Source organism: Mus musculus, chromosome 14, assembly GCF_000001635.26.
Source record: "Mus musculus strain C57BL/6J chromosome 14, GRCm38.p6 C57BL/6J".
NCBI lineage: Eukaryota > Metazoa > Chordata > Mammalia > Rodentia > Muridae > Mus > Mus musculus.
This window is the reverse complement of record NC_000080.6, coordinates 48,461,984-48,487,271: the sequence shown is the minus strand read 5'-3', so window position 1 is coordinate 48,487,271 and position 25,288 is coordinate 48,461,984. Positions and strand designations below refer to the sequence as shown.

The window sequence follows — 25,288 nt, the reverse complement described above, 5'->3', positions numbered from 1 at the left end:
AAATAATGAATACTCTACTCCAAGGTTAAATGGAAAAGGGCCAGGTAGTACTCAAAAGTTGAAAATATTGAAACATAAAGGGAATTATTTTAGAACATACAAGAACCCCAAATCTTTCAATTCTTCACTTAAGGGTATTTTAATTATGACATTTTACATATGCCCAGATTCTTCAATATGTCTCCTGAGTTCTCAGAGGCAAGTGCATGGTTTCCACGCGGTTCCCAGCCCAGACATCATGCTCGACTCTTCTCACTGGTTGGTCTTAGAAATCAGAAGGAAACAGAACCGTCCTAAGATCCACAGGGCCCAATGTCTCAGGCCTAAGTACTACTTCAGGAAGGTAACCGGGTGCTGTTACCTGTAATTTGAGTATACTTGATAAGCAACAAAAAGGGCTGCTGACAGCCACTCCAGGTTCCGAATCCCAGTACAGTGGAGCACTCGGTTAGTCTCAGACACAAGCGTGGCCAAACCGAGGCCAGCGAGAACGGCCACCACCGCATTGCTCTGCAGCCAGAATCGTTCCACCTGGAAGGAGACAAGCACACAGTATGCCCAGTTCAGCTGACAGGTTTACTCGATCAATGGCAACAGTTATCACTTAGGCTCAGCTTACCCCTAGTATCAATAGGCTTAGGTAATCCCCCTTTCCAGCCCAGCCCTGGGTCATTTTCTTTCCCAGTTTTCCAATGTTCCTTCTTCCTAATTGGGCATGTGCCCACTGTCTCCTTAGAACCACAGGCTTCATCTTCACTCTAGCAACATAGGTGGAGGAGAAACAGAAATGACGTGGCTTTCCTCTGGGGAAAAGACTTCCTCCTTTCCCTATCCACTCCCAGATGTCTTTTTGTGGGATGAGGGGGAAGAGTCCATAGGAAACTGGCAGCTCCCACTGGGCCAACACAGCCTTCTCCTTCCCTCGGTGTCACGGAAGTGAGACCCCCCCCACACACACACAAAAAGTACTGGTCCACAGCGAACTCTCGAGGAGGGGCTGGGTGGGGCTGACTGGTGTGCAGCACAGCTCTTAGGTGGTGGCTAGGACTGCCTGCCTTGAAGACAACACACAAGCCCCTTGCTCACAGGAAGAAGTTACGTTCTCTAGTCTCGGCATCCCCAGTACTTAAGGTGATCACCCACCAGCTCAGAGGAGCTCCTCTTTCTTCCTCGGTTGGTTCAAAGCTTAGAGGGTCAAGTAGAGCACTGGTTATTAGGCTCCGAGAACATACACGCAGAAGATCAGGCAGGGTCAGCTTTCTAACCAGGGCTACTGTACATCTATGGTTTCTAGTATGAGAACTAATAGAACCAGGATGGACGGTCCATGAGTGTGGTCCCAGCACTCGGGAACCTGAAGTGGGAAGAGAGGGAGCTCACTATCGAGAGACTGGGCTATGGTGAAACCTTGTCTCAAACAAAACAAAACACAAACAAAAATCCTCATCTCCATCTCAGAGTTGGCTGTCAGAAAAAACACAAGCATCGTGCATGCTTGCACAGGTTTGAGAGAGCTGCTAGAAGACATGGCAGGAGTCCCTTCCTCCCCTCCACCCACAGCTCTTGCTATTCTAAAAGCAATTCCAGGCAAAAGGCAGAGGTTTCCTGTATTTGCAAGAATGAAGTCTATCTTGGGGTTTTTTATTTTATTTAACTACTCTGGTAACTAAACAGCATCTTTGCTTGCTTGCTTGCTCTGAGACAGGATCTCACAGCTCTTAGGATGTCCTCGAGCACACTATGTAACAGAGACTGGCCTTGGTCTCCCGCTGAAGCCTCCCTAGTGTTGGGGTTATGTGTATATATGATATATTCACTGGGATTATGTGTATATATGATATATTCACTGGGGTTATGTGTATATATGATATATTCACTGGGGTTATATGTATATATGATATATTCACTGGGATTATGTGTATATATGATATATTCACTGGGGTTATGTATACATATGATATATTTACTGGGATTATGTGTACATATAATATATTCACTGGGGTTATGTGCATATATGATATATTCACTGGGATTATGTGTATATATGATATATTCACTGGGGTTATGTGTATATATGATATATTCACTGGGGTTATGTGTAATTATGATATATTCACTGGTTCTGAATTAGTTTGTCCTTTAACAAGGTTCATGAAGGGAAAAGTTGTACAATCTTCACAAATTTACCATTTAAAAGATATAATGAATTAAAACTTACCACACCCATGAAAAGTGGTTTTGAAATATCTAAATTTGCTCTCCAAGCAAAGAATAATGAATACAGGCAAAGCATTCCAGTGAAAAGCCATACTACTGATGACTTCCGCCTGTCCCTACAAAAACCAAAATGCATCCAAAATTACCTGCATGAATGAATATCAGTAAGACACATAGCTTTGACGTACAGGGGAATATATGTAGCTTGGAAACTTTCTATTTTTAAGAAGAAAGAGCAAAATCTCTGCAGCACAGGTGAAGCCAGATGAGTAGCAAGTGCACTGCAGCCAGATCGGTGCAGCGGCCGACAGGAACTCACAGAAAGCACACACACTAGCAGTCCTGCCAAACACAAGCGTCATCGAGCACACGTAAATACAAACACACTTTGCTGCTAAAAAAGAAAGGTTTAAAATGGCAAATTTCAAAGTAAGAATTCAGCGGTGATGAGACAAAGTGCACTATAATTCCTGAGTAAAGAAGGCAACTTGGAAATCTCCATTGCTGTCCTTAATCTACAGGCACAGGCTCAGCGATCTGGCGTCCAGATACACATCTTCAAGCAATAACCAGAAATGCAAATAGACACCAACCCATGAGTGCTTTAGTACCAGTTATAGTAGTGGAAAGGTGGGAGCAATTTAATGAGCCTCAAACAGGAGAACACTTAATTTCCCAGTACATCTGCAGACACAGCTCAGCCCGGTGGAGGAACACTTGCTATGCATGTACAGGGCCCTGGGTTCATTCCTCAGCACCACAAGTGATACATAAATTAATTCTCCCCATGATTACAAAATGGAATATATTATACAGACATTTAAAACAACCTAAGGGGTTTTTGTTTTTTGTTTTTTCTTTAATATGGGAAAATGTTACAATTGTTTTATAATGTTAACTGTTAAGCAAATCAAACCATATATCTACATATATACATACATATATATGTATACATACATATATGTATATATATATGAATTTATGAAAAATACATTCAACTGAACAGAAAGTAAATGAATAAAAAATAAACAGGGTTTTATTATGTGAGCTGGCCTCAAACTCATGGTGGTTCTGCCTCAGCCCATATACTGGACTTACAGGCATGTGCCATGCCTGAAAAGAAAGCTTTTTCTTTTTAAAACTTATTGGAGGGATTATATAGCTGCAGGCTTCTTTTGAAAGTCAACACTAGTATCAGCTATGGGCAGAGGGATGGATCAAATCCAGGGTTTGAGATGCTCAAATCTTTTAAGTCACTTACTTGTAATCATAAGACCAAATAAGACATCAAGAAACAGTATATATATATATATATATATATATACATATATATATATATATATATATATATATATATATATATACACACAGCTGTATCTATAATCTGTATCTATAGTCTTAATAGAAAAGATCAGGGAGCCGGGCGTGGTGGCACACGCCTTTAATCCCAGCACTTGAGAGGCAAAGGCAGGCAGATTTCTGAGTTCGAGGCCAGCCTGGTCTACAAAGTGAGTTCCAGGATAGCCAGGGCTATATAGAGAAACCCTGTTGAAAGAAAGAAAGAGAGAGAGAGAGAGAGAAACAAAGAAAGAGAGAAAAGAAAATATAGGGGTCATTTATTCTCACTCTAAGGCAATGCTGGCAGCACTCTATAGTGATATATAAAACACATATTCGACAGAGAACATGGGAAATGTAGCAACAAAGGGGGTATCACTCACTTTCTAGCTAAACATATATTTGCCCAAACTGCAAGAGCTTGGATATTGAATGAAAGTTCGGTCTTCATATTTATTACCTGTGAACTGAAAAACAAAACAAAGTACATTATTGTTGGCATGAAAGAAGTTCAGTAAACTTCAAACAAATTATTTTACCAGTAATACATTCAATTATACATGGAGATTCTCTAAGGACTATGGTCATTTTTTTAAAATTATTTTTCTTCCTTCAAATGTTGAAGTGGGCTGAGAATCATCACTGAAAAAGTCCAATGGTTCTAAGACATTCTCTGACCGTATTTGGCTCTCAGCACGTGATTAGGACCGACACAGGGTAGCGTGTAAGAGCTTCCTAATGGCTCAGGTGAGAAGTGGTTTTGAACTTTGGTCAGTTTCGGTTGTCACTGGAGATTTAGCAACTGAAATAAAAATGAAACTCTCTTCTGAAGATCCAGCTATGAAGGGACAAAGGGCCAAGAGAAGGATTTGTCATTCCTTCTGTGTTTTCTTCTTCCTTAAGCAGGTTCTTTCTTTTCTATATTATTTGTTTTGGAAAACGTTTAAGAAGTGTATTCTTCGTATTCTGTATAACTGAGCTAAATTCTTCCATTAGCAACAAGCAGTTTCAAGGGCCGAGTCCTAAAATCAGCACACTAATTTCTATGAAAAGAAATAGGTCTACACACGATGGAAAATTCACTCTCCCTACTGGCAGTTTTCCTGGAGAAAATGCGATGCGGTAATTACCACAGCCATACAATGAGCATTTTACTAATGGAGACACCGGCCGCTATGAGAAGCTGCCTTCCTCATTTACAAACACACATGAAAATTGGATTCTGGTGTGAGGTCTGTTTCTTCTAAAGAAATGAAGTCAGTCTCAGAATTAATTCCTAGAGATCTGCTGCTTAAATGTAAACTCTAAAAGATGTCCATTGCCTAAGGTTAGATTCAGTAATTTCCCTACACAGAATTGCAATTTACAGATATGCATGGGGGAAGGACCTATTTTGCTTGACTGGAAAAGGGTAGGTGATTACGTTCCATCGTTTCGAAGGCTTTTCTTGTAAGTTAATTATGCATCTCCTTTACAACAACCCACCAACCTGAAACAAGTTAAGTGCAGAAATTATCTCGCTCCGTGTGTGAGGGTTCTGTCTCCAACCTGCATGATCCACAGTTCAGGTGTGGGTGTGAGTGTTCATCTCCTGTGTCACCTTTTTTTCTACATATAACACCTGGCAGCTCATATCTAATAGAAGTTCCCCAACAGATGACTTTTATGCACAACCTAAGCAAGCTGGGTGTATGGTCTAGGTTACTCTGGAAAATTCTTTGGCGTTCATGTGGGACTCGCAGAGGGAAAATAGAACAGTAATCCCGGTAGGCAGTAAAGAGCGGGCAGTGAGTCTTTCTCCATTGGGAAGAAGCAGAAGGCCGGGAAAGCTCAGAGCCACTGACAAAGGCTGTCTACAGAGGAGCCGGCTCTTCCCACTCCCCCTTCTCTACTTCTCCACAGGAGAACAGAAGGCACTGCTGTAAACGCCTGAGTCACACATCAAAGGAAACATGCTCAACTAGTTGTGAGAAAAGGAACTACAGCAGAGAAACATTTCCAAAATCTGCTGGAAAGTGAAAACAGACCAACAAAACTGTATGTATCTTAGGAATCTATATTAAAAAATTACAAAAGTATGCAAGGTACACACAAAACATTAACGAATCAGTAACAGCATTTATGTCTGCATGTTGAAGTTACTGTCATTTAACTTTCCTATTTTTGCTTGCTTGTATTTTAAAAATGTCTATGATTATATATCCTTTTTTTTTTTAGAATAGGCCAAAATGTTTAAAAACAAAAAAATATCAAAGATAGTGGTACACCAACACTCTGGAAGCTGAGACAGGAGAATTGTGAGTTCAAAAGCAGCCTGGGCTGTATACTGAAACCCTAAGTCCAAAAAAATAAAGGGAGTGAGGGATATATTGAGAACCACTTAGAATGGGAGCACAGGTGTATAACTCTAAGGCAGGAGGATTGCTTGTTACAGGATAGCTTGGGCTACAAAGCTAGGCCTTGTCTAAGACAGACATACAGACAAATAGACAGACAGACAGATAGATACACAAACAAAAGACAATAGATAGATAGATAGATAGATAGATAGATAGATAGATAGATAGATAGGTAGATAGATAGGTAGATAGGTAGATAAGTAGGTGGGTGGGTAGATAGGTAGATCTTTCTTTTACATAGTCCAGAGAGTTCCAAACCAAAAATCAAGAGACCATTTTAATGTTATAAAAACTTATTCTAAAATTTATATTTGAAGAATTATAATTGGTATTGATAAGTTTTAAAGTTGACATGGATAGTTTTCAAGTGCCTTAATCTCTGTAGGTTTTAAAGCAAACATTAATCCATTCTTCAAAGAAAACCATTGGTTAATACATATGACATATATTTGCTTAAGCTGGTTCTAATAAGGTTGGATGTTAAAAATATGAAAGTCAAAAATAAAGCTTACGACAGCTAAAAGGGAGTCATAAGAGATAGTACACGCACTCAGCTCTTAAGGATTAAATGAGCAGAATTCAAACCAAAATAACAAGAAATTGTTCAAATCATGATGAATGCAATGCTCCAACAACGTCCCTAAGAGAAAGATAATAGGAAACCATAGGGAAGAGCAAGTCATTTTCAGACACCACCGTATGGGCAATTTTACATGCAGGTGGAATGTGCGGGTTTAGGCACTGGCCAGGCTCCCACTAGCCTCACTACTGTGATACGGCTTGCCTCAAGCCTTTTCTTAGTGGAAAGCTAAAGCACTTGGCAATACAGTGTGCATAAGCAGCTATTAATTGTGGAGGTGAAAACTACTTCTCAGACATACTTCTTAAGAAAGGAACTAATAAGAAATCTCCCCAAATCATTGGAAATAGCTAATAGAAAATTCACGTAAGATAGTTTTGAAATCATACTCACAGCAGTACTGTAGACACGCTCGATCCCACTTCAGACTTGGCCTAAACACAGGAGAGTTCATTTGTACAAGCATTAAACTGAAGCTCTGTGAAATGACTACATTTTTAATGATCTTGACTTAGAGCTCCATAGTTTAAATATATAACCCAACATTTTCCCTTAGTGTTTGAAACTTTCAGAACCAGTGAAAACTAAACTTTAGGCACCCACTAGGAAGCTTTTAGGATAACTGGTTATAAATCAGTTCAGCTGTTCCAGAAGGTATGAACTGTCCCATAGAGAACTCACCCTCTTTTACATGTCTGCTGCAGCCTCTCTCTTATGAGAGTTCACTAAAATCTGATAGCTCACATTTCTCAACAATGCATGGATGATAGGAATCTTAAATCTGGAAGTACCTTTCATCTACACTTTCTGAAAAACCAACTTGGAGCAACCAAAAAATATGAATTCACATGAAGTGTCTGCCATTAAAAAAAATAAAATCTTTGGCAGGGTAGTGGTGCACACCTTTAATCCCAGCACTTGGGAGGCAGAGGCAGGTGAATCTCTGTGAGTTCAAGGCCAGCCTGGTCTATAGATTGAGTTCCAGATAGTCACAGCTACAAAGAGAGACCCTGTCTCAAACAAACAAGCAAACAACCATCAAACTTTGCATATATTTATCGTGCATGTGTGCTGGGTATGACACGAGTGGCCACCATGGTCTACGTCTGCAGGAGCCAATGATCTTTTCCACCATGAAGGTTCTGGGGCTTGAACTCACATCAAATGGATTGCTAGCAAGCACCCTCATCTGCTGGGCCATCTTGCTGGCTTTGATCTACATTTTTTATAGACTAAACTAATATTAAGTAAACAAGAGTATAAATCTAAAGAATTAAACTCCCTATATCAAATAGTAATTAACAATGATTATTTTATTAATGTCTTTTATAGTGAAACATGTCCTAGATATAATATATATGTACACACACACACTTAACACACGCACATTCACTGTAGCACAGGATTTGAACCCAGCACTGGAAGGTTAGAGGCAGGAGAACAGTGAGTTCTAGGCTAGCCTGGGCTCCATGGGGAGACCCTATTTTTAAAAGCAAACAAAAGAAAAAGGAGACAAAATTGCAGGCCCCTCATCAGCACCTTCAAGTATCCCACAGACCTACCTGCAGGCCCCTCCTTCCCTAATTATTCCTACTTCATTATGTTATTTACTTATTTATTCATTCAGACAGCCCCAGTATCACCCTCTGGCCTAGAACTCATGACCCTCCTGCTTTGGCCTGTGCGCCATCTTGCCTGGCCTCCCTTGCACTTTCAGCAGGCTTCACTACTCTTGCACACAGTCTCAAACAACAATGTCAGCTTTTGAGGTTTGGAATTCTGCCAGTGGTCTCACAGATGTTCCTGAAATTTATTTTCTTTCTTTTTTTTAAGATTTATGTATGCATTTATTTATTAGGTATACAATGTTTTCCCTGCATGTATGTCTGCACACCGGAAGAGGGCACCAGATCTCAATATAGAAGGTTGTGAGCCACCATGGGGTTGCTGGGAATTGATCTCAGGACCTCTTAACCTCTGAGCCATCTCTCCAGTCCAGAAATTTATTTTCTTCAATAACATAGAGTACAAGCCTCATTAGAAAGCCCCAACACAGTGTCTATATTCCCATAACTATTGTCCATTTCTCCTTTCTTTTATCCTTTACTGCGGTTCTATTTATCTCCCCGCCAGCACTACCACAATGTCTGGAAAGAAAGGTCTGTTGGATTTCTTAAGCACGGCATGTCTAATTTATTGAGCTTACATTTTACTGAGCACTGATGGATTTTCCATTTAAAATTAAACAGTAACACAGATACTATTCATCAAGTATGTTGAGGAAATCATGGGGCTGGAGAGAATGGCTCAGTGCGTAAGAGAGGACCACATGGTGCTTCACGACTGACTGCAACTCCGGCCCCAGGAGATTCAACATCCTCTTCTGGTCTCCATAAGCAGTGCACACATGATGCGCAGATATATGTGCAGGTAAAACAGCCATGTACATACAAAGAATAATTAAACTTTTAAAAATTGAAAAAAAAAAAAAAGGAAATGTTGTGTCAAATGTGGGGACACATGTACAGCCTGCACCCAGGCAGTGTAGGGACACATGTACAGGCTGGCACCCAGGCAGTGTGGGGACACATGTACAGCCTGCACCCAGGCAGTGTGGGGACACATGTACAGGCTGGCACCCAGGCAGTGTGGGGACACATGTACAGTCTGCACCCAGGCAGTGTAGGGACACATGTACAGGCTGGCACCCAGGCAGTGTGGGGACACATGTACAGCCTGCACCCAGGCAGTGTGGGGACACATGTACAGGCTGGCACCCAGGCAGTGTGGGGACACATGTGCAGCCTGCAGCCAGGAAACGGAGGCATGAGGATATAAGGTGGGCATAAGCCTATGCTCAGAGGGAAGCAGGAGTATGCTGTTGTCACAGTAAACTGTAAATGTGAGAAGCCACACTCCCAGGGACTAATCTAGTACCTAGAATGGCAGTGCTATCTGCTGATCTGTCAGGCATGACCCGGACTGAGCACTCGAGTGTCAGTACTTGTTTCCTTCCTTGGAAGGACTTTACATATGAGTTTACCAGGCTGAACGTTCCATATTCTTCCCTGAAGAAATGTGTCAGAAACCCTCGCAGTGTCGTCTGGTCTCCCCAGGTCCAGCGGGCGCGACTGAGGTAGGACGAGACAGGCAGGTAGACATAGGGCAGCAGGCCAGCAGAGAAGGCCAGAGTCAGCCTCAGCAGCAAGCTGAGGGTGAGTTCCTGCACAGGAGACACGGCGGAGACATGTTTACTTTAGTCCATTCATCCTGGAACTTCGAAAACACATCAAGGGAAACATCAAATGTGTTTGCTTAAGGCTGATCTCTCAATTTATGTTAAGTCACCGCAGAATACTATGTTAAACCTTCTGATTATTGCAGATTACTAGAAAATTCCATCAGCCTGGATTCCTTTTCGTGGCAAAACCCAAGTGAAGCAAATATTAGCAAAGATGTATGAGAACCAAGCAAAGTGCGTGTTTTACATTTAATCCATATCATGACATGCAGCGTTGCACAGCTGAGATGACCCACTCGGCAGCAACGGCTTGTTAGTTGCCTCTGAACACTATTTTAAGGCTAACTCACTTCACCACCGTCATTAGAAGGGGCTTTAATGTATACGTCATTACAAGTATGCAGATTCTCCCCAAGAGCTCTGGGTATATATTTCATACAAGCATTTAGTGTAAACAAAGCTAGCTTTTATAGACCACAGGGGCACCCACATTTCTCTCCTCTGTCTGTTTAGTGGAATTTGCTATTACACGTAACCGTGTTGTCCCATATGCTATTCTTGGAGGAATCCTTCACCTGTACATTTATTTCTAAAACAGACGATATGAAAACATTGCAAAGATTAAGTCCTAACAATGTGAATTCTGGAATTCTAGAGACATTCAAGCCTTGTTTGCCTCACTAAGTGGGCAAGGGGATCTCTTACAAACATCTTAACTGGAAACTACCAACTCTTTTTCTTACAAAAACAAGAAATCCATCTGAGAGAATGCATATAAGAGGCAGGACTCAGGACCAGCAGAAGAACAAGCAGCAGAGTTCTCTCTGCATTTTCAAACAAACATCCTTAATTGAAAATGAAGTGTTCATTGTAGCACTCATCTCATCTGTGATTTCTACAGCAGAAACAAGATCCACAAAAGCGACAGCAGGAAAGCAGAAAGATCTCATCTGACGACAGGCGTGGCTGAAGTGTTTACATTCTGGAGGCACGGCACGTTATAAAGTTGAATTTAGAATGACAAGAAGCAGTTGTTACACTATTTTCCTTTTGTATGAGAAATAAGCAGGGGCAATTACACGAGGGCTGTTCCAGACAGGCTGGGAGGGCTTCCTTGTTCTGCATTACGCTGTGATTGCCTGACGGGGTTCAGGTCTCAATGTAAGTGCACATACATACCTAAGTATACATACAGAAGCATGCATGCACAAACACATTATTATAGAGGTTCCTTTGACTTCCCTTCTGCTATTAACAGAAATGAAAGAGGGGTGTTGAAGAGTCACAGTTGTCATCAGTAGCCTACTGGAGGGCAGCGTAATATGTCCTTAGCCCAGGCTCTCTAATTGTTAACTCTGAGTCCTTGATCGAGACTACACAAATTACATGGCTCTTCTTCCAGTCAACTGACAGGTACTTTTCAGAGAATAAACATGTTGCCTCTGCTCAGGTCAGAAGTCGAAGCTAGAGCAGGCAGGGCTGCTCCCTTCCTCCAGCCAGCTGCCTGCTCTCCTCCCCCAGCCAGCTGCCTGCTCTCCTCCCCCAGCCAGCTGCCTGCTCTCCTCCCCCAGCCAGCTGCCTGATCTCCTCCCCCATCCAGGTGCCTGCTCTCCTCCCCCAGCCAGCTGCCTGCTCTCCTCCCCCAGCCAGCTGCCTGCTCTCCTCCCCCAGCCAGCTGCCTGCTCTCCTCCCCCAGCCAGCTGCCTGCTCTCCTCCCCCAGCCAGCTGCCTGCTCTCCTCCCCCATCCAGGTGCCTGCTCTCCTCCCCCAGCCAGCTGCCTGCTCTCCTCCCCCAGCCAGCTGCCTGCTCTCCTCCCCCAGCCAGGTGCTTGCTCTTCTCCCCCAGCCAGCTGCCTGCTCTCCTCCCCCATCCAGCTGCCTGCTCTCCTCCCCCATCTAGCTGCCTGCTCTCCTCCCCCAGCCAGCTGCCTGCTCTCCTCCCCAAGCCAGCTGCCTGCTCTCCTCCCCCATCCAGGTGCCTACTGATGCTGGAAGAGGAATGTGTTCTGCTCAGTTTTACAGCCCGTAACAGCCTTTGCTGAATGTTATCTCTTTGCTTTACATTCATATAAGTTGGGATGTAAAGCTAGCTGGCCTCAAACTCCCTATAGTCCAGGCTGGCTTCAAACTCTCTGTGTGGCCTACTTTGGCCTGACACTTTCAAACCTTCTGCTTCACACTCCTGAATGCTGGGATTATAGGCATGCACCTAGTTATGTCTTCATCTATTACCAAAGGTTTATATCACAAAGCATTATTTAAAGAACTTTCTGTATACTCTATAAAACTACTGTTAACCCCCTGAGACCCTGTGTCAAAGAACCAAACCTCAATAAAAAACTATCTAAAAATAGGCCGCTGGGTAAGCTGTTTAACATCCCCCATGTAAGGACTTACTAATTGACGTCACAGAAGTAAATTCTAAGAAAAAGTTGTTCTTTGTCAACTATTGTCTCCTTTTTATTTAATCACATAATAAGGATTTTATAATCTCCACATTACCCCTTTTTGCCTTGTTACCAAAATGTGTTAAAGTACAGTAAATACAATTATTTAAAGCTTTAGTATAATTATTTCCTTATTGCCGCATAATAATTTTATTATATGTTTTATGTGTTTTCTATTGCAATTCTGACTGTAGTTGGGTATAATTAACAAATAATAAAATGAGAAATAAGTGTCACTGAGGTTCTTAACAAAGAAACAATGACAAAGGGAGCATCCAGCTCTGCCTTGTGTCCTTTACCTTCCAGAAGAACGCTGAGGGAATCAAGGACATTCATCTTGTCGGGGTCCCTGTGTACATCACTACCTGCCTTTCCCTACTGGAATCTCCCAGGGTCTAACAAACAAAAGTCTCCTGAATGCCTTTCTGTCATTTTAATTAACCTTAATGGTTTTTTTTCCAAAGAAAGATGAAAAGCAAATGAACGGTTTTCAGTTATGAAGAGGAATTCTCAGATTCTGAGGACACAGGACTATCGTCTCTGAGTTCAGTGAGCTCTCATTAGCAGGTGTCATCTGTTGTGTGTCAGCCTCCAGCACCTGGCCGCACAGACAGGACTCAGCACTTGAAGGACTGAAGCATTGCTACTTGAATCTTAGGATGTGAAAGAAAACCAGTTAGGAAACGTGATGGTGCTGCTCCCAGTCCCTGCTGCCCCTGTGCACTGAGGCGCTGTCAACAATCATGAGGAAGATTATGGAGTCAGCCAGACACCACCATAATCAATACTGCATAATTCTGTAAATCCTCTTTTTAAAGTCAATATTGTTAAAGCCTCGGGTCACTTAAGCTTTACATAAAACTCAAGGAACACTGAAGCCCTAAATTTTTAAATAACACAAATGTTGAACTGAACCTACGTGAAATAGTATGAATTTTAACTTTTATAATTAAAAAATAAATAAACCTACCTTCTCTTTGAGAAGTCGGAAAAGAATCCAGGGTATTATGCATAATATATAGAGGACTATCGTGTGCTGATTACACAAGCTGAGGCCACACGAGAAAGCACCAATGGCCGCTATCTGAGAAAGAAAAAGAAACACTAAGTCAAATCTTCACCCAAAACTCTAAACATAACAGAAAAAGCCCTCAACACATGTGCACAGCTTCTGTGTGCCACCTCAGAGCCAAACCCTGAGACGCTAACAGCCATGCTAATATAGACACTAATATTTATCAAGTGGTAGTTTTTGGGTAATTTTCCCCCAGTCTCATAAAACCCTCCAGTTTGACCTTAAGACTATCTTCAAAGGGACTCCTGGGAAGCCCCTTACAATGACTACCAGTAACAGGGTACTGTATTATTCTTAACTGAAATCTGTCATTTCAGCAATTCTGATTTACCCTACTAAATAAATAAATTTTTATTTAGAACTTTGGTTATCTCATAGGAGGCTTTTAGTTGCTACTGAACATGTAGTTGTCTCATAAGTAATAGTCTCTGCTTAAGCATACCAATTAGGCCCCTGTGAATGAGTCTTCACTGTCCAATCGCAGGGCAGATCCTGAGCGCCCCTCCCCCCCCCCATCCCATCTTCCACAGCGCCACAGATCATTGGGGGCCTGCTCCCTCAAGAGAATTTGGTTTGACCCAAATCTCCCTTTCTTTCTCTGTTTCCTGTCAGGATTCTTTCCCTGACTCCCTGCTAGCTCCTTGGCTATAAGTTTCTACTTTTCTTCGTATTTGGAGTTAAGCCTGCTACCATGGTCCCTATGGCTGTACGCAAGAAAGCCTGCTTATGTCCCCAAATGAGTACATGGTATCCATGCATGTATCATGTGTTTTTCTTTAACACAATCAGAAAAGAAGGTTGTTTTAAACAAAGCACTCTAATAGCATGAAGAGTTATGGGAACCACAAATAATCTATGATATCCTTTCTTTCCATACTCTATCAGCAAGCTGCCCTCTATTGAGACAAAGTACCCTTTATAAGGCACAGAGGCTAAGAAGCACTTAGAAGACAATGCTCCTTCACATTGCAGATGACTGTGGTGGTGATCTCTGAACTACTTGGGTTTTTACATTTGATGCTCTTCTTCTGGCTAAAAATAATTTATAATTGTGATCTTTCATGTAATTAATAAAGAATCAATGTACTACCATTGAATTTACCTTAAGGTGGTCCATCCACAGCTTGGCCTCACGATACACACACACACACACACACACACACACACACACACACACACGGTGGTGTACAAACCAAACACATTCTTCCCCCCAGGAATCACTAGACATTCCATCATCTCATTCTGCAAACTGTTCTGAAGTCTTTAGCAGGGGAGAGAAAGTCCCATACTTGAGAGCTACCATGGCTCCACTCCTAGCAAAGGGTCTGAGTGTGACAGTCTCTCCACCTGGCCAGATTACCCCTGACAGGATTCAGAATAGATGAGTGTGCTCTAAACCAAAGCTAAAAAGAAATACATTGCTGCCTAAATATTGAAACAAACCCCGACTTCACTTTGATCAAAATAGCTTACCTTTGATCTCTCCTTTGCGGCTGTTGCCTCCTCAAAACGCACAGTAAGCGCCATGAGCAGCCCCACGAACAGATTGTTTAAGCTAAAAACCTCGGCTGCAATGGACCACTGCCATGTTAGGCGAGAAAATGAAAACACCCCCGCAGCAAGAATCCCTCCAGCATGTGAGCCAGAAAGCCTGCAAACACAGATAACATGAAATCTCTCTCGGAACAAGAGGAGCTGACTCTTCTTTCAGAAACTCTACCAACAGAAATGATGACAATTGCCCAGCCCTCTCCCACCACACTAGAACCAACACATTCTTCATATAACAATTCCAACAGACTTCAGTTAGGAAGCCCACCTGTCAACAAGTCAGCAAGCCTGTGGACAGAGGGTTGACTTCTCAGATCGAGTGCTAGGACCTGAGCCAGGTCAGACAACCTAAAGAGGTGGCTACAGATAAACCTGGGGCATTCCTGAACAGCCACAAATGGACTAGCTGAAACTGTAATGCTTAACAAGAGGCAAAACACCTACTCACTTCAATCATGGCTTCCCATAGAATGCTTATCTACCCTATCCCCTGGTGTGACCATGGAGGTCTTGGTCAAAGCATCTGACCACGTTAAGATCTTGTACAGCTTTGTTCTTAATTTCTAACTTTTATTTTTTTGTTTTAGACAAAGTAAAGATAAATTATATTTTTCTAAAGAGGCAGATGGGAATGTAAATTTCAACAAATGTAAAGAATCAAAGGCTATATCTGCAAACTGTTTACTCCCCGAATATCAACAAGAGACATGCAGTACTCCATGGGGGCTCTGCACCTTAATGCACCTTAATTTGTGACTGGTTACATGACCAAACACTAGCATATATCCAGCCAGAATAATTCCCACCTTGCTATAAATCTACAACTACAAAGTTTAAAACAACGACTGAGTATTTCAGGAGTTTTGGAAATCCATTGGCCATCACTAAGTATCTCAATACTAGGAGATCCAGTAACCCTTACTAGGCCTAGCAATTGATACTAACTGCTCTACACTATTAGTTTTCAGATATTTTGCTTTGCATAAAAATATGAGGTAATTCCAATAAAAAAACGTAAAATAAAATGTCAACACTGGAGCTCGGTGGTTAAGGGTGCTTACTGGTGGTGGCGCACACCTTTAATCCTGGCGCTCAGAATTAAGGTGCAGAGTCCCCAGGGAGTCACGGTATGGCCCTTGTTGATATTCAAGGCGTGAGCAGTTTGTTTCCAGATGTGACCTTTGATTCTTTACATTTGTTGAACTTTACATTCCCATCTGCCTCTTTAGAAAAACACAAGTTGTCTTTACTTTGTATAAAGCAATCCCAGGCAGAGGCAAGTGAATCTCTGAGTTCAAGGCCAGCCTGGTCTACAGAGTGAGTTCCAAGACAGCCAGGGTTACAGAAAGAAACCCTGTCAGCCGGGGAAAGCGGGAAGAAAGCATGCTTACTGTTCTTCCAGAGGACCTGGGTTCAGTTCACTGAATGTTGCCATGAATGAGTCAGCCTGGAATCCAATCTTCCACTGTACTGGGCCCCATCCCGTGGCTAACACTAGCATTATGATCTCTGCAGGCTAGTTGTGTGCCTCCCTCATGTGGCATGCCATGCCCAGCACACACCAGGACTCATGTTGTACCCTCAGTACGAGTCCTCCCTTCTCCTTCCTCTATACTCATTTCTTACTCTTACTAACTTCTCTTTAGTTCTCAGGGTTCTAGTCCATCTCTGAACACCTCTATCTTCTGTCTTCATTTATATAGAAGCACCTTGTTCCAAACATACAAAGGAAGCAAGGAAAGAGTGGATTAGCATTAAAAGCATTTCTGAGTTTTGTTTTCTAAAATAGGGTCTCACTATGTAGCCCAGGATACCCTCAAACTCACCATAATCCTCCTGCCCCCATCTCTTAACTTCTGGGATCATAGGTATGTGTCACCACAGCTGGCTTTATAACATTTTAATAGAACTTTAGTCTCATCTATCAAATTCAATTGTGGAAAGTTGTCATAAGACACAAGCATCCTTCCTCCAGTTAACACATAAATTAGCATCCTGGGAGAAATGACAGATCCAGCAGTAAGTACAGTGAGTCAGAAACAAATCCATGTCTTAAAAGTTCTTTGTATAGTCTAGATAATGATCAATAAGTGGGCAAATGAATCGAAGGATCCTTACGTGAAGTACAAATGCCAATAAGTTAGGAAAAGGTGCTCACCATTAACAGAAAACAAATTAAGATTATATGAGATTTCCTCTCACCCCGACATTGATTATAATGTAAAAATAACAACAACAAACACTGAGAAGGGTCCCCTTTACACTAGGTAGGAATGTCAGTACAGTCAGACGTTCCTCAGAAACCGGAAATTAGAAATGACATAGACGTCAACGTCTGTGACACCCATACAGCGCCTAAGCAGAGGACTGAGCCTACACACCTGTCCCTGCATGAATGACACAAGAAGATGGCTCCCGTACCCAACAGAGTAGTAATCAACTGTAGAGAAGAACGGGACCATCTTCTTGCAGAAAATGTTGGGACTGAAGCTATTGTGTTAAACAAAATAAGTTAAGCCCAGAAATATACCACATTTTCTTTTATGTAGAATTTTAGACTTAAAGCATAAAAAAAGGCAGTCAGGCATGATGATACACGCCTTTAATGCCAGCACTCAGGAGGCAGAGGCAGGCCGATCTCTGAGTTCAAGACCAGCCTGGTCTCAAAGAAAATTCGAGAACAGCCAGGGCTACATAAAGAAACCCTGTCTCAAGAAACCTAATTAATTGATTAATTAATCAAAAGGACTTAAAACCAGAGGGGGAACTATGGGGGGGGGGCAGAAGAGAATAACAAGAAGAGGTAAGCTCAAAATGTCCTGCTACACCTGCATGCAACTGTCACTACAAAACCCATCATTTTGTGCCATAAACACAATAGGTTTAAAGAGTAACAATGTTTATTTTCAAACAAAGAAACTGGGGCCCAGGTGGGTCAGGTTATTTTTCCAAGATCCTGTGGTAACTCATGGCTGGACTAGCATTCACACTGTAGCCAAGCTGCCCGTGCTGCTATGTTGTGGATTCAAAGACAGGTATCTGGGTTTTAATATGAAATGAATTATTCTGGATTAGTGGAAAATTGTATTTTGATTAAATGGGTACCTTCTGGAATGAGGAATGAACTAGAATAAAGTTTTAATAGTTATTAGAATTGTGTTTCACATTACAGTAAAACAACATACTACTGCGTAAGGCTAAACTATATTCAAAACCTCTGTTCACAGGTTTAAATATACTTTTTCTGGAAGAAAAGTTTGTCAAAGTTTAAAACCACCAGATGGACAATTAAGTAGAATCAAAGAGACTGATATTACTGATGTTAATAAATTCCCAGGAAGAAAGCCCAAGATCCCCTAATGTGCAATGGTTTTATATCTGTATTGTTAGGCTCAAGATACCAGACATATCTGAACTGATTATGCCAGACATTAGAACTAGGAACTCTTGCTATTTGCTCTTTCAGATACTTCACAGGATTGAATTATTGAGCAAAACAAGGTAACATTATTGGCGTCACTAAGAAAATCTATCTAGTCACTCACTGATGCTTAGGGATGGCTTTTCCTGAACACTGACCTCATGCCAGCAAAATCTGAATGCTCCAACCTCAGATCAGGATGGTTTGCAACAAACTGTATCCTCCTGCACTAAACTGTTCTCAGCGCCAGAGAAATACGATATGAAACTGTTGAGTAAAGTTATAGATGAAAAAGGAAGTACGTTCTATAGAAACAGTGACAGAAGTCAAATGTATAACCTTCATCTTTAGCATCTGAGAAGCTTGCTCCGAGTTTAAGCTAACAGATCTGGGGCTGTAACTCTAAAGCTGAGGACAGAAGGCAATGGGCCGTTTAATTGTTTCTCAGCAACAGAGCGGGAGAGGCTGGGTTTTTCCATTCCAACGAGCACCTATAGTCCAATTCTGTTGTTCCCAGACAGGGTTTCTCTACATAGTCCTGGCTGTCCTGGAACTCACTCTGGAGACCAGGCTGGCCTCGAACTCATAGATCTGCATACCTCTGCTTCCCCAGGGCTGGGATTAAAGGATGCGCCATGCTGCCCAGCATTCTCATCTGAATTTGTAATTCAACCCAGTCTAGTATGTGTCGAGTAATTGGCATCCTAAAGACACCATGCATCTTTCTTCTGTCTGTCTGTCATTTGCATACTTCTGCCCTCTCTGCCACTTCATTGGCCCTGTCCCAATTCTAAAAAATTCTTGGGTCACTTGCTCTTTTAAATCAAACTGTAGAGTTCTTCTCAGCATCTTTTGTGGTTTTAGACACGGTCTTATTATGTAGCTTTGGCTCGACTGAAACTTTCTGTGTACACTGGGCCAACCTTGAACTCACAGAGATACGCTTGCCTCTGCCTTCCAAGTACTGAAATTAAAGGTGATTAAATCTTACCTAACCTTGACTCTTTAAAAATATATTTCTTTTCTATTAAACATAGCCAGTCAAATGGTTGCAACCAAGAATGCCCACAAGACACAATTCTCCTTTATTACAATTGCCATTTTTTCCCCAGTCCAACTATAAGAAAACTGTCTAGATAGTGGAGAAGAGGAAGTCCATATCTATGTGGAGGAAGTTGTGCGGGGTTCTTTTTTCTTTTTGAGACAGGTTCTCATGTAGCTCAGGCTGGCCTTTGAATCTGTGATCTGTCCCAGATTCCCAAACTCTGGAATTATGTGTATAACCACACCTGGCTTTTAAGGTCTCTTTAATGATCTCTGTACATATTCCACCATAGGCTTTGCCAGGCATGATGGAACAGAGCTATGATCTCATCACTCAGGAGGTGGAGACAGGAGAGTCATGACTCAAGAAGCCAGAGTTAGTTCCCGGCAAGCATGACCTGCACAGGACCATGTCTTTAAAAACCCCAAAGGATGAAAGGGTAGAATGCTGAACATTTTGGAGGACTTTTAATTTTATTTTTCATAAAATAATCTATATAGGCTGAATCTATATGCTTCTTTGATTTCAACATTTTATGAATCAAATTCCAAATTTCCCCTAAAAATGCCTATTTTTTTCTCATTTTTTTTTGATGGCTTTGAACTAAGAGATCTGCCTGCCTCTGCCTCCTGAGAGCTAGAATTAAAAATGTTCACCAACAATGCAAGACTCTAATGCATGTATTGCAACATTGTTTTCATGCTAAGATTCAAGATCAGTATTACTGACGGCATAATTTTACAACATGCATGAAATGGTAGATTAAGAAAAGGGGGTAATTTGACATACCTCCTGTGAGAAAGGCTAGCACTCAGGAGTGATACATACAAGACTGACCACACACACACACACACACACACACACACACACACACACACACACACACACACACAAACACACACACACGCTCTCACATATGCATATACACACATGCACACTCACAGACACACACATTCATAGACACACACACACACACACACACGCATACACACACTCATGCACACAATGTGCTAGAGCTTGATCCAAGGGCCTGCTGCTTGCTAGACAAGTGCCCCACTGCTAAGCTACATGCCCAGCTGAACACAAGGCTTTGTAGACAGTGACGGAGGTGGAAGTGCAGCTGAGGTTGGAGACTGCAGGACCATAGCTATGGAGTAGCAGCAGTGGACCAAGCCTCTAGAGGAAGGGCAGGAGGACAAGGCCACAGTTCAGGTGGGAAAGGGAAGGGGATGGAAACTGGACTGGCTACACAGGATGTAAAGGCAGTCACGAAAGGTTGAGCTCACTGTGGGTCATGAGAAACAGCCAAATGAAATGTAAAGTGTGCTAGGAATCACGTTGGAAAACAAAGTTTACTTAGAGGCTGGAGTGGGCCAGTTACTAACACTGGGACTCTTGCTGAGGCATCTCACCGTAGCAAAGAGTAAAGAGGCAATCCTCAGCTTTCTAAGGTTTTTTATAAAAGTTAAACTTTGTCCTGAAAGCCAAGGTTAACATGGCTGTGAAGAGATGGGCCCTCTACTCCAGCCATGGCAAGTGGAGCCAGAGCTGTCTGCCAACCAGCCAATCAGGTTAAGGACGAGGACTGTCCACAGCTTGGAGAAGACGAGGACTGTCTATAGCTTTTGAGAGGAGTCCTTCACTGCCTCTGCCTGGTAGCAGCCTGCTTACATGGCTCAAATCCTCCCTCCCTGGCCCTTCCTGCTTCATCTTACCACAGTGCAGCAGACACTCTAACTAAAAGCAACCTGGCCTCGGGATGCATTCAAGAAATCATGCCAGGGCCCTGGCTGGGCTCAGCACCTGCCTTATCTGCCTTGGTTCCACCCCATCCCCCCAGTTCACTACTGCAAACCACTGCCCCCCATACCCCCCACCCCCGCCCCCAGTGACAATGGGCTTTCTGGTCCTCTACCGTGTGGTCCATTGCTGTGTAATTCTTCAAGGCCCACTCTGTAAGATTGGCATGTGGGACCCCACACTCCCTGCTCCTTTGTGTTTTCTCTCAATGTTTCCATTCCCCCCATGAACTCCTAACACTGGTGTTTGCTATAATATCAGTGTCTTCATGCTGGACTACACCTCTCATTCTACACAAACTGGTGTTATCTACTGTCTCACTTTCAACTAGCAACTACATACTGAATAAAGTAAGCTAGCACATGTCACCCCTTAGTTTCAAACTTATGTATGTCCAACTGACTACCCTGTTACCCCACATCTGGTATTGCAAGTCAGTCAATGCCAACCTGAACAAAATGAACCTCTTACCCACCCTCCCTCCACCATCCACAGCTCCTGCTAGTTTATTGTCTACTTCATGGTTTTCATTATTTACTTTGGTTGTCTGAGCGGAATGAAGGTCAACATTTCCTCTTCCTCTCTCCCTGCCGAACACTTTACAAGTTGCTGATTTTACTTCCTAAATACTTTTTAAAAATATTTATTTTTATTTTAAGTGTATGGAGTGTTTGCCATGTATATGTGTATCAAATGCATACAGTGCCCATGGAGGTCAAAGGGGTTGTCAGGGTCCTGGAACTAGAGTTACAGACAGCTGTGAGCTACCATGTAGATGCTGAGAGTCAGACCTGGGCCATCTGCAAGAGCAGGAAGCACTCTTAACTGCCAGGCCGTCTCTCTAGCCAGCCCCCATCACTGTTAAACTACACCTCCTTCCATCTCTACCATTGACTGCCATATTCTGTCTATTAGTAACCACCCTGAGCTTAAGCCAATCCTGAAGCATGATAAACTCTAAGGTGATGTCCACCATCACCACCAGAGTAAAGGAGTCAAAACAAACTCCGTCTTACATCTGTTGGCACCCAACCCTTTAATGGTTCCTCTTCCTTCACAACCCTAATAGAAGGTCATGACCACAGTCAAGCTCTGCAATGATTCTCTCAACATATATGCACCTGCTTCCTCCTTTTCCTCTTCCTTCTCCTGGTCCTCTCCCTTCATACTCCTCCCTGCCCCTCCTTGCCCCTCCCCTCTTCCCACTGTTTCTGGGCTAAGCTGAAGCAGAACATCACGGCAGAAAGGCACGGTACTGGAAGCTGCTTGCCTCCTGGCAGCCAGGCAGCAGCCAGACAAGAGAGGCCAGGGATGAGACAGAGCTTCCAACGGCTGTCTCCAGTGACCCACTTCCTCCTACAAGGTCCGCTGCCTAGCTCCCATCACCTACAGATAGCGCCATCACATTGTGAGCCCATCACTGGGGTGAGCCACAGATGATGCCAGAGTGTTTCATCAGGACCAGTGGGAAAGAAGGGATCAGAGAAAGGCGAGAGGGTAAGAGGAGGTGATGCAGGAGCATGGGTATGATCAAAATATTACATATATGGATAAAAATACCAAAAAGTAAATTAGCTAAAAGTTATTAATGCCCATCAGGTGGCCTTCACCACACCAACCTTTGGGGGACATATTAGGGTCAAACCGTAAGACTGACTGGTTCCCCAACTCTGGGTTTCTTTTGTGTCTCTTTCTCTAGAGCACAGCGTGCCTTTACTTAGCTAACTCACTATATATTTTATTCACAACTCAATAAAGGCACCAGGTTTTCTAAGGAGTTTTCCCTAAAACACTTTTACTAAGACTAGGGCAGTTGCCCGCCCTCCAGGAGGTCAATAATTTAAATGTATTAAGTGATACTTCATAGATTTTTTTTTGTATTTCTAAAAATAATTGACTCTTAAGAATAGAAACTCTTTACTGTAAACAATCAAAGGTAAGGAAACCATTGGGTAACTTAAAATATATTACAAAGAAAAAAAAAAAGATCTGGACTACTGATACCACTGGGTAGCCATGTCAATGTAAAAGTGAATCACACACATCTCTGGTGTGTGTGTGTTTGGAGAAAAGCTACTTGAGTTTTTTGAAGATAAATGCTTTTCATACTGTGTATTTTATATTTAAGACACAATCTTAAGCTTTGAATGGGCTCCACAGAGCAATGGCTCTAACTGCCTCCACCTCAGCCTAGCAAGTGTTCTTTCATTCTTTTTTTGTTTTCCCTTTTGAAGTATTGAGGATTGAACCCACAACTTTGCACATGCTAGGCAAATTCTCTACCACTGAGCAACACCCCAACAAAACAACTTTCAAATCAAGCTTGTAATTACTCCGTTATTTTTAGAGAGAAATCTTAGTGTGACAAGATGGCTCAGTGGTTAAGCCTGTTGCAAGACTGATAACTTAAGTTTGATCCCCGAAGCCCACATAGGGAAGAGAATCTTTTAACTGCAAAAACAAAACATACTTTAGGTTTGGGGTAAATTCTGTTTCCTTTAGGAACCATGCTCTTGGGGGCTGGAGAGATAGCTCAGTAATTAAGAGCATTTGTTGCTCTTGCTGAGGACCCAGCAACCCACATGGAGGCTCACAACCATAGTAAATTCCATTCCAGGGGATTCAATGCTCTTTTCTGAACTTTGTGTGAACCAGGCATGAATGTGGCAAAACACTTATACCTGTAAAATAAAATTAATAATTCTAAAGACATAAAAAGAACCATACCCCTGCAGGCTTGTTCTTTAAAACTATAAAAAGTGGTATCCTGGAAACAAGTAAGGTAGAAAATTAAAGCGTCCCTTCTTTGTTACGTTGATTTTTAAAAATTAATATGATGTCCATGTGGATACAGCTTCTAGACGCTAAGGCATGCTCGCTCCTCTCATTATTCTGTACTTTAATCTTCAAATATTCTTTTGGGAAGACTATGGAAATAATTTATGTAAAGAGCACCTTTGTCTTTCAAATTACTCGACTTATTCTTTACTTACAAAATAAATATTTCCAAGGGGATAAGAAATACAGGGGTTCACAGTTACGCTGCCTTCCACATACAGATGTGTAAAAAAGTTCCTTACAGATTCCCAAAGTTTTGACAAAGTTCAACAGCATCCCATCGTCTGTTTCACTGAATCAAGTATCAATGAGCACCCCATATCAATAAAGCACAGCACACTGGAGGCAGAAAATCCTTAACTGCTCAGCAGCTCTTCCGACAGGATGCCACGAAGCTCTTAATAGTGAAACTGTCCCAGTAGGCATGCTTTTAAATGTGTTAAGAAGAGACGTGACAAGACTCTGCTCCGGACTCTACGGACTCCTCCCTGAAGTCCTCCAGTCTCCATGGAATTCACTGCCCTGTTTCATGACTGAGCCCTGGAGTCATCCTTTCTAACAACGAGGGAGTGGCTTGTGAGTGGTTAGATAAGTTAGTTGATTGGCTTGTGAGTGACTAGATGAGTTAGTTGAATGGCTTGTGGGTGGTTAGATGAGTTAGTTGATTGGCTTGTGAGTGACTAGATGAGTTAGTTGAATGGCTTGTGGGTGGTTAGATGAGTTAGTTGATTGGCTTGTGAGTGACTAGATGAGTTAGTTGAATGGCTTGTGGGTGGTTAGATGAGTTAGTTGAAATCTCTTTTAGGAAAAACCTTGAATAAGAGCACACTCTATACCTCCTCTGCCCCACAAAGCTATAACATGTAATGTTTTCAGTTGGGCTAAATTATGTAGAATAAAATGCCATTGACAAATGTTCCTGCATATATAACTGCTCAATGACATAACATCCTAATTTCTTTCTGAGGATTCTTTCTTTCAAAAACAAATGGAAGGAAACTGGGCAGGAGAGCTCATTTATGATCCCAGCACTCAGGAGTCGGGAGCAGGAGTTCAAGGCAGTCTGGGCTGTGAAGTAAGAAAACCTAGTTTTGTTTTTATTTTTGTTTTTGTTTTTAAAAGGAGGGAGGATGTCTAGTTTGGTGTTAATATTTGGCTATGACTTTTAAATGAAATTATTGATCTAAGCCAATAAAACAACCTATCATATACTACCCATAAAGTCTACATGGCACATTAACTAGGAATATGTCCCTAAATAAGACAAAACAATTGTCACTAATCCAAAGACTTTGATGATTAAAAATAGTAATAATAATAATAACAATATATTATT

The 25,288-nt window shown here is 42.1% G+C and overlaps 1 protein-coding gene across 9 annotated transcripts in view; it reads right to left on the bottom strand.

Moving 5' to 3' along the window:
* The window catches only part of Tmem260 (transmembrane protein 260), a 114,061-nt gene that overhangs the window by 72,912 nt on the left and 15,861 nt on the right, over window positions 1-25,288 (bottom strand). For 4 of the 9 annotated variants that reach the window (XR_003950840.1, NM_001310584.1, NM_172600.4 and 1 more), the window contains 7 exons: window positions 14,771-14,948; window positions 13,193-13,306; window positions 9,578-9,757; window positions 6,928-6,968; window positions 3,939-4,022; window positions 2,219-2,333; window positions 362-531 (listed from right to left, as the gene is read on the bottom strand). Coding sequence is in view for 7 of the 9 variants with exons in the window: in NM_172600.4 (NP_766188.3) it covers window positions 362-531; window positions 2,219-2,333; window positions 3,939-4,022; window positions 6,928-6,968; window positions 9,578-9,757; window positions 13,193-13,306; window positions 14,771-14,948 (882 nt within the window). In the remaining 2 variants the exon portion in view is untranslated. Of the gene's footprint in view, window positions 1-361; window positions 532-1,067; window positions 1,355-2,218; window positions 2,334-3,938; window positions 4,023-6,927; window positions 6,969-9,577; window positions 9,758-13,192; window positions 13,307-14,770; window positions 14,949-25,288 lie in introns of those variants that run through there. The other 5 variants (XM_006518838.4, XM_030247754.1, XM_011245017.3 and 2 more) reach the window with 4 other exon arrangements.